The sequence below is a fragment of the Nansenia antarctica genome (genome assembly GCF_963989245.1).
Source record: "Nansenia antarctica genome assembly, chromosome: 17".
Taxonomy (NCBI): Eukaryota; Metazoa; Chordata; class Actinopteri; order Argentiniformes; family Microstomatidae; genus Nansenia; species Nansenia antarctica.
Genome location: NC_137687.1, coordinates 25248867 through 25258866, shown reverse-complemented (window position 1 = coordinate 25258866; position 10000 = coordinate 25248867). Strand labels below are relative to the sequence as shown.

Genomic DNA, 10000 nt, shown 5'->3' with positions numbered 1-10000 from the left:
AGTTATATGTCTCTCACATAAAGGATCATAAGCTGAGTGAGGCTGAGGCTTGTGCAGGTGAAAATCAGAGGATGGGAGTCACTGTAATAATTAGATACCATCCCTCATTCTGTTCCATGCATTACAATGAGCCTGTCCACCAATGTCTACCCTCACCAGCCTCCCCTGTACTGTACTGTATCTGACAGAACTGAAGCATGCATTGCAGACATGGGCTGCGTTCGTAAATACGCTCTGGAAATCGGATCAGCACTCATGGAACGCCTCTTGTCCAATCAAATTACTTTAGGTCCCTTTATGACGTTGAACCCAGCGTGCGCTCCGGCGCTCTCAGAGCGAATTCACGAACACAGCCATGTTCATAGTGGTCCTCTGTGGCTCAGTTGGAAGAGCAAGGCGCTAACAACGCTATTCCTGCTGGGACCATTCATACTGAAAACATGTATGCACTCACTGCAACTTAAGTTGCTTTGGATAAAAGCATAGATTATGCTTGTCTGCTATTGGCCTCCTGCTTTTATATTCATTCTATGCTTGTATATGTTTTTATAGATGTTTTTATATTCACTTTATGTTCTTATTCCTGTTGTAAAGCACTTTGAGCTGCATTTCTTGTATGAAAGGTGCTATATAAATAAAGCTTTACTTGCTTACCTCTTTCACCAATCCGATGTTGATTCTTTATTTTCTCCAGACACCGTCCTATTACAACGTGGACCCGACCTCCACCACCACATCTGGGTCCTGTCAGGGGAACAGCGGCACGCTCTCCCTGGCCATCGCTGGAGACAGAGGGAAGCTGGAGTTCACCTTCAAACAGGTACAGGCTGGTTGACACGTTAGATTCAGAGCAGTGGAGTTGAAACACAGGTTCATCCATGCACCAGCCTCCCCTGGTGTTCTACCTCCACCAGCCTCCCCTGGTGTTCTACCTCCCCCAGCCTCCCCTGGTGTTCTACCTCCACCAGCCTCCCCTGGTGTTCTACCTCCACCAGCCTCCCCTGGTGTTCTACCTCCACCAGCCTCCCCTGGTGTTCTACCTCCACCAGCCTCCCCTGGTGTTCTACCTCCACCAGCCTCCCCTGGTGTTCTACCTCCACCAGCCTCCCCTGGTGTTCTACCTCCCCCAGCCTCCCCTGGTGTTCTACCTCCACCAGCCTCCCCTGGTGTTCTACCTCCACCAGCCTCCCCTGGTGTTCTACCTCCACCAGCCTCCCCTGGTGTTCTACCTCCACCAGCCTCCCCTGGTGTTCTACCTCCACCAGCCTCCCCTGGTGTTCTACCTCCCCCAGCCTCCCCTGGTGTTCTACCTCCCCCAGCCTCCCCTGGTGTTCTACCTCCACCAGCCTCCCCTGGTGTTCTACCTCCCCCAGCCTCCCCTGGTGTTCTACCTCCCCCAGCCTACCCTGGTGTTCTACCTCCCCCAGCCTCCCCTGGTGTTCTACCTCCACCAGCCTCCCCTGGTGTTCTACCTCCCCCAGCCTCCCCTGGTGTTCTACCTCCACCAGCCTCCCCTGGTGTTCTACCTCCACCAGCCTCCCCTGGTTTCTACCTCCACCAGCCTCCCCTGGTGTTCTACCTCCCCCAGCCTCCCCTGGTGTTCTACCTCCACCAGCCTCCCCTGGTGTTCTACCTCCCCCAGCCTCCCCTGGTTTCTACCTCCACCAGCCTCCCCTGGTGTTCTACCTCCCCCAGCCTCCCCTGGTGTTCTACCTCCACCAGCCTCCCCTGGTGTTCTACCTCCCCCAGCCTCCCCTGGTTTCTACCTCCACCAGCCTCCCCTGGTGTTCTACCTCCCCCAGCCTCCCCTGGTGTTCTACCTCCACCAGCCTCCCCTGGTGTTCTACCTCCACCAGCCTCCCCTGGTGTTCTACCTCCCCCAGCCTCCCCTGGTGTTCTACCTCCCCCAGCCTCCCCTGGTGTTCTACCTCCCCCAGCCTCCCCTGGTTTCTACCTCCACCAGCCTCCCCTGGTGTTCTACCTCCCCCAGCCTCCCCTGGTGTTCTACCTCCACCAGCCTCCCCTGGTGTTCTACCTCCCCCAGCCTCCCCTGGTTTCTACCTCCACCAGCCTCCCCTGGTGTTCTACCTCCCCCAGCCTCCCCTGGTGTTCTACCTCCACCAGCCTCCCCTGGTGTTCTACCTCCACCAGCCTCCCCTGGTGTTCTACCTCCCCCAGCCTCCCCTGGTGTTCTACCTCCCCCAGCCTCCCCTGGTGTTCTACCTCCCCCAGCCTCCCCTGGTGTTCTACCTCCACCAGCCTCCCCTGGTGTTCTACCTCCACCAGCCCACCCTGGTGTTCTACCTCCACCAGCCTCCCCTGGTGTTCTACCTCCACCAGCCTCCCCTGGTTTCTACCTCCACCAGCCTCCCCTGGTGTTCTACCTCCACCAGCCCACCCTGGTGTTCTACCTCCCCCAGCCTCCCCTGGTGTTCTACCTCCCCCAGCCTCCCCTGGTGTTCTACCTCCCCCAGCCTCCCCTGGTGTTCTACCTCCCCCAGCCTCCCCTGGTGTTCTACCTCCCCCAGCCTCCTCTGGTGTTCTACCTCCACCAGCCTCCCCTGGTGTTCTACCTCCACCAGCCTCCCCTGGTGTTCTACCTCCACCAGCCTCCCCTGGTGTTCTACCTCCACCAGCCTCCCCTGGTGTTCTACCTCCCCCAGCCTCCCCTGGTTTCTACCTCCACCAGCCTCCCCTGGTGTTCTACCTCCACCAGCCTCCCCTGGTGTTCTACCTCCACCAGCCTCCCCTGGTGTTCTACCTCCCCCAGCCTCCCCTGGTGTTCTACCTCCACCAGCCTCCCCTGGTGTTCTACCTCCCCCAGCCTCCCCTGGTGTTCTACCTCCACCAGCCTCCCCTGGTGTTCTACCTTTCTACCTAGAAGAGCTGGGATGCAGAAGTCCACAGATGATTCACTTACTTAGTCAAATGTATTTGATGTACCGGTAAGTCACTTTGGATAAAGGTGTCTGGTAAATGCCAAAAATGTGTAAAGTGTAAAGTGTAAAGCTGTTAAGAAGAAATGGCTGTTTAGACCACAGGAGTCAGACGTCTGACTTCTTTCTTAGCGTAACAGCCCTAGCCATAGTGATTCTCAATGATTGAAAAGCGCCCAAGCCTACCAGCTCAAAATGTGTTGGAGAAATAGAATGTTAAGAAATATACAGTAATAGCACCAGGAAAGATATTCTGTTGAGAAATGTAACAACAATACCATATCAATACCATATCACAACTCTGCATTATCAACAATTACTCTACATATTTCAACAGGAATATAATCAGGACTTTGCCTTTTTCTAGAATTACATTACAATGAATTATGGTGCAACATCTTTTGCATGATGATTGTATGGGCAGAGATATGTGCCACTAGAAACTGAATTTGAATTACTGACATTTGAATTTGAATTGCTCAATTTGAAAGATTCAGTTTTTCAATTCAGTTATTCAAGTTAAACAATACAAATTCAAATTATGTGATTCAAATTCATTTTTTAAGTTCAAGTATTAAAATTGAGCAATTCAAATTCAAATGCCAGTAATTCACTGGCACATATCTCTGCCCATACACAATGTTCTGGTTTTGACACCAATGCTGTCTCCATTCACAGGAAGGTAATGTGTCCTATCTGATGACCGTGAGTGCTTTCCTGCACCCCGCTCCCTGCAAGAAATGCAATGGTGTGTAGAACATACAAGTATTGTAGGCTAAAGACATTTCTCAACAGTGTTCACTTTACTTCAGTTCACTAGAACAGCCGTGAGGGGTCCCCCTCACGGCTGTTCTAGTGTTAAAGATGTAAAGTTTTTCAGGTTCCATTGTCTCCCCGTTTCTAGATAAGATCTATCCTGGGATCATCGACCATGAGAAGCTGTTGAAGACTTCCCTTGGACGCAGTTTCAGGTGCGTCTCTCAGACTGTGTTCCACCTGTCGGACGACCTGCAGGTGAAGATAGCACCTCTCCAGGTGCAGGCCTTCAGAATGACCAATGACAAGTTTGGAGAGGGTATGTACTGTATGGAGCCCTTAGAGCTCTCCTCTCTCTCTCTCTCTTTCTCTCTCTCTCTCTCTCTCTCTCTCTCTCCTCTCTCTATCTCTCTCTCTCTCTCTCTCTCTCTCTCTCTCTCTCTCGGTGTGTATGTGTGTGAGTGTGTGTGTGTGTGTGTGTGTGCATGTGTGTGTGAGTGTGTGTGTGTGTGTGTGTGAGTGTGTGTGCATGTGTGTGTGTGTGTGTGTGTGTGTGCATGTGTGTGTGTGTGTGTGCATGTGTGTGTGTGTGTGTGTATGTACCTGTATGTACAATATCTACATCTCTATCCAGATCACATGTTGTTCTCTAACCCCCCCCCCCTGTCCTGTGCTGTTTCAGTGGTTGAGTGTCAGGCAGACATCTACAAGCGGATCATCCCCATCATCCTGGGCGGCGCGGCCGTGGGGCTCCTCCTGATCGCCACTGTCACCTTCCTCGTCATCCGCAGCCGCAGGCAGGGCTACCAGAGGATCTGAGAAGACCCTGACCCTAGTTACAGGGCTCTCAAGTCTCATGCATTGGGCGTGAGACAAGGTGTGGCGTGTGAGCGTGTGAACGGGTTGAAATGCGTGTCTCACGCCCAATGCGTGAGACTTGAGAGCCCTGTAGTTAGATATGATCAAAAACAAGATGGCAGCTTTTTTAAAGGATCGTTTGTTTTTCCTAGATGTTTTGACTACTTTGTATTGGTGAAACCCTGGTGTTATCGTACTTGAGTCACCCTGGTTAGTGTTGCACTGGCAGCTTCTTAAGGAGGAGTGGAGGAATTGTTCAATTGTTTCATTGTTTCAGCTGCATGAAAGATACCTTTATTATATAGGCCTACTATTCATATTTTACAAGCTTTTCTACTAAATTGAATCACTTTTTTTCATGTTAAATGTGTACTGGACTGGAAATGCTGAAATTATGTTTCAATAAAACATATATCTATATATTATACAGAAATTATATTTAGGTTGCATTAATATGTTCTGAAATGAAATGTGGATATTTTCTTAGCAATGTACATGATATGATGTTTTATTGCATTTTATTTGTACTTTGGGTTTTTATGGCATTTAGGCTATGTATGTTTGATAAATAGATACACGTTTTCCCAACAGCAAGTCATCTATTTCTGCAAAAGTGTTTAAAAGTATTTCCCCTAAAAATGACATTAAAAACACAAAGTTCTACACAAAACAGAGAGCTTAGTAACCTCCATAGACCTGTATGGATGATGACGTAGTGACTCAGTCACCTCCTCCGTCTCGGCCTTTCCTATTGGTCGATCATCCTACGGGTCGGCAAGAGAGAAGTCACAAGTGTCAACTTTATTTAACAGCTTACCTTAGCGCTCTACATTATTATTTTAGCTAAATAAACCTTTTGTCAACGTGTCTGCTACTTATTTAATCACTTAATAAAATAAGCCATAGCCAGTAATACATATTTTAGAATGCCACGTCGTGATTAAAACATAATTCAATCGATATTATTTTATTTTTTTCGATTTCATCAAAAGCAAACGCGTTCTTCTCCACACGGCCACCGTAGCAAACAGCCAGCTGCCCTCACTAGACATGGCTGCTGTCCTGCTGAAGGCTCAAACCCAACAGGGTCTCAGAACATTACAACAGTAAGTCACCATGTTACATTACCCTTAGCTTAACCTAATGTACTTGTACTTGTTGTTATATAACATATAATATAATAAGATATATAATATCTAGTGGGGGTCAGGTCAGGTGTCAATAACAGACCAGGGCTAGCTTGCTAACATGCTAACTAGTCTAGACAGATGGCTGTCATCCAACACATCCATGATCACACCAGACTGGACTTGTCCTGCATACATAAGTTCACTAATGCAGAAGTAACATTGCTAAACTATTGAGCCTGATCTTCTTCAATAGGTGTCAAGGTAGTGATCCTAGATCTGTTACTAAAGCTCTGATCCTGCAAGGTTAAAGGTGCTAGCATGGCTGGGCTAGCATAACAACTTACTTGCAGTTGGCTGACCCACTTCACTGGTAGTTTGCAGTTGCACAGATGTCAGAATAGATAATAGGCAATCCACAGAAGGTATTAGCCACCAGATCACTGACTTTACTCAATGCATTGTGATGTTATTATATGTGATGACTGCCAACTTAGAGACCCTGGGGTTTTAGAGTTGTACAGTTACACTACTGCTGCTACAATCTCTACAGGGTCTGTTTGTCTGCCCTTGACAGTCATCATGCCCCTAGTTGATGTAAACATATAGCCTATATGGATGACGTAGGAGGGTGAACTGAAATGAACTCACAAAGTCTGACTCATGTCCTCACTCTGACCGGTTCTTATCTTACCTTAGGAAACTGGTATGGACCAAAGGGCCTGTGAGATACGCCTCAGTCGGTAAGCAAACCTCAGTGATGATGATGATCATTACCCTGACATAGCATGACATCACTGGTTCACACACCCAGACACAATGACAGCCAGGTGACATTTATTTAATTTCTGTCTTTATTCATTCATCTAAGTCATGCCAAACAAGGACAAACAAATGTCAACCATGAGATCTTCACCAGTGTCAGTAGTATTGGCCTGCCTTTTTTTCCATATAGCCTAATTGACTTGAAATATATCTATTTTTAGATCTGTCTATAGTCTTTGCTGTATATAACATAATAGGTTAGTTAGACACACTAGCTGTTGCCATAAATGAAACAGCGCTACAGTGCTGCGCAGTAGTTAGTGACGTTACTTAGAATGATAAGGTTCTATCTAAATTTTTGTCAAAATTGAGTTTTTTACATAATCTGATCCATTAGGTGTTGATTAATGCCTGTGTGGTGATTTTTAAAATCTTGACATTTTTGAGTTAGTAATTCATAAAATACAAAGGTTCCATCTCACAAAACATAATGGAATGTAAAAACTTTGACGCTCAATATCTCTGAACTACCCTAAACGGAGATAGAACCTTATCATTCTAAGCTCACGAGTTGTCTGTGTTGGAGATGGGCCTCCCTCCTTCACAACCGCTGTCCCGTCCGTGTCTAGGCCAGGGCAGGATAGAGAAGGTCCTGATCGCCAACAGGGGGGAGATCGCCTGTCGTGTGATGAGGACAGCCAAGAAGATGGGTGTTCGCTCCGTGGCGGTCTACAGCGACGCAGACAGACATTCCATGCACGTGGCCATGGTAAGACAACACTAGTGCGTGTAAACGTCTATTTGTAAGTCATAGTGTCTGTCTGTCTGTTTTTTTTGTTGAGTTTATTTGACAATTTCAAAGCAAGCACACATAAATACAAAAAAAACTATACACATGTACATCGCTCTCTTTCTCTCTCACTCTCTGTATGAGAGTAAAAATTACCTAAGTATCTACTATGACCAATATACTTTTTATTCTACACCTTCGACCCATAACTCTGCTACTTCAGTTACTGCTGGAAAAACAAGAAAACAAACAAAATCAACACTCTCACTCTCTCTCTCTGTATATTTCTCTGTATCTGTTTAAGCCTATAGAGAGTCTGTATGTAGAGTGGACCTCATTTCCCTCTGCAGTTTTGCGTCGTGATGTGGGTTAATGTTAATGTGTGTCCCCCAGGCAGATGAGGCCTACCACATCGGGCCTGCAGCCTCGCAGCAGAGCTACCTCTCCATGGAGAAGGTCCTGGAGGTCGCCAAGAGGTCTAATTCTCACGTAGGTCCAGATCACGGATGTGTTCAGTTAGACACACTAGCTGCTGCCATAAAGGAAACAGCCACACTAGCTGCTGCCATAAAGGAAACAGCCACACTAGCTGCTGCCATAAAGGAAACAGCGACAGTGCTGCACAGTAGTTTGTCTGTGTTCAGGTTCAGGTCATGCACAGTAGTTTGTCTGTGTTGGTAGGTTCAGGTCATGCACAGTAGTTTGTCTGTGTTGGTAGGTTCAGGTCATGCACAGTAGTTTGTCTGTGTTGGTAGTAGGGGTGGGCATCAATGATCGAAGATCAATAATTGATTGATAAGGATCTTGGTCGATCACAAAATATTTTGCTCGATAATCATTAATAAATTGAGTGGAAATGAGTTTGTCCACGTTATGTGTGAGAAATGAACTTTGCATTTGCCTTCGCATTGAATTTCGCAACGCAGTACGGCATGATGCAACAAGTTACGCCGCTCATTGCAAACACTGCGCAGTGACATATAAATACAACACGACGACGACCCTGATGAAATACCACCTGCAAACAGTACATCCGACCCTGATTGCGCCTTCGCTACCTTCTCAGCCCTCCATCACGTCTCATCTAATACGCGGGAGGTGTGATGCACAACGAGAAGAGAAAGTAACGATGGCCATCTGCAAATTAATCGAAACAGATATTCTGCCGCTCAGTTTTGTCGAGGGTAGAGGATTTCATGCGCTCATGCAAATAGTCGAGCCAGCATATCCTATTCCATCGCGACGTTCCATAACCAGGGGCATAGAAATCAAGAATAACGTTTTTTCCCCAAGGAAAACATGCTTGTTGTTTCTGCCCTAGGCGTTGTTTTAATGAAGAAAAAAAAGCTTATCAATTAATCGATAATTGATCGTTAATTCTTGTGATTAGCGAAAAAGAAATTTTGACCGTTTGCCCAGCCCTAGTTGGTAGGTTCAGTTCATGCACAGTAGTTTGTCTGTGTTCAGGTTCAGAGAGTAGTTTGGATCGTGGACCTGTGCAGTCCTCTCCTTCCATGACTGAAACTGAAAGAGATTTACAGGAGTCAACTTTTTTTGTAAAAAGTTCCAGGAGTTGGAACAGGGTAGAGTTGGTTAAAGCACATCAGTGGAGGCTGCTGTGGTAGAAATTAGAGGATAGGCTCATTGTAATGCATGGAATGGAATGAGGAATGGTACTATCATCAAGTCCATGGTTTCTACCTCCACCAGCCTTAGCTGGAGCAGATTGTTCTGGAACAAAGATGCAGCCCAGTGTTTGTGTTGTCGAGCACCAGTCCAGCCCCTATAACTGTGTGTGTGTGTGTGTTTTGTGTGTGTGGGGGGGGGTGTGTGCGCGTGTGTGTGTGTGTGTGCACGTGTGCGTGCGCCAGGCTGTCCACCCAGGGTACGGCTTCCTGTCAGAGAACACAGAGTTTGCTGAGGCGTGCAAACAGGAAGGAATCATCTTCATCGGCCCCCCGTCCTCCGCCATCAGAGACATGGGCATCAAGAGGTAGGAGAGGAGTTCACCGTCTGATTTCTAAAATGGTCAAATGGTAAATGGACTGACTTATATATCGCCTTTATCCCAAGCGCTTTACAACGGCCTCTCATTCACCCGTTCACACACACATTCACACACCAATGGCGGCAAGCTACCATGCAAGGCGCCAGCCCCGCTCACTGGGAGCAATTTGGGGTTCAGTGTCTTGCCCAAGGACACTTCGACATGTGGCCAGCCGGGGCTCGAACCGCCAATCTGACAACCTTGCGATCATTAGACGGCGGCTCTACCTCCTGAGACACCCTCTACTCTTTATTTATTTTTATTTGTTTTACTTACCCAAAAGCTACTTCATACTAGAAACTACTAGTGAAACTACTAGTACACAGCACATTCAACACAGTTGCCGTGGCAACCAGCAGCCAAACAGCAGTGTTGTTGTTGCTGTATCTCTAGCTTAGAACGTTCACGTTAGACTAGCATTCAGAAACAGTTAGCATGTTGGTCTTCGCCATGAAAACTGTATTACCTACGAACTTGACTCGGTTGCGATGCAATACTCTGGGACATAATCAGTTGCATAGAAATTGCTGTAGGCATGATTAGAGAAATGTCTTAATTTTTATGTGAAGTTTTTAAGGTATCTGGTAAACGGAAACAGCTGAACTAATTGTTATAATATTCAGAGTATGTGTAGACATTGGTACAGAGAGCAGACATACAGTATGAAATGGCATACAAATCAGTGTTTAAAAAAATAAAATAATTTATAGCATGAATAATA

The 10000-nt window shown here is 46.9% G+C and overlaps 2 protein-coding genes across 2 annotated transcripts in view; both read left to right on the top strand.

Annotated features, from left to right (window-relative positions):
• Positions 1-4953, top strand: part of lamp3 (lysosomal associated membrane protein 3) — a 7861-nt gene extending 2908 nt beyond the window's left edge. The window contains exons 3-6 of the mRNA XM_080547805.1: positions 695-820; positions 3615-3684; positions 3841-4011; positions 4375-4953. Of these exons, the coding sequence (XP_080403931.1) occupies positions 695-820; positions 3615-3684; positions 3841-4011; positions 4375-4511 (504 nt within the window). The 3' untranslated portion in view covers positions 4512-4953. The remainder of the gene's footprint in view (positions 1-694; positions 821-3614; positions 3685-3840; positions 4012-4374) is intronic.
• Positions 4954-5588: 635 nt separating this feature from the next.
• mccc1 (methylcrotonyl-CoA carboxylase subunit) overlaps positions 5589-10000 on the top strand; it is a 21711-nt gene continuing 17299 nt past the window's right edge. Inside the window, exons 1-5 of the mRNA XM_080547804.1 lie at positions 5589-5656; positions 6377-6420; positions 7072-7211; positions 7626-7721; positions 9104-9225. Coding sequence (XP_080403930.1) covers positions 5601-5656; positions 6377-6420; positions 7072-7211; positions 7626-7721; positions 9104-9225 — 458 coding nt within the window. The 5' untranslated portion in view covers positions 5589-5600. The remainder of the gene's footprint in view (positions 5657-6376; positions 6421-7071; positions 7212-7625; positions 7722-9103; positions 9226-10000) is intronic.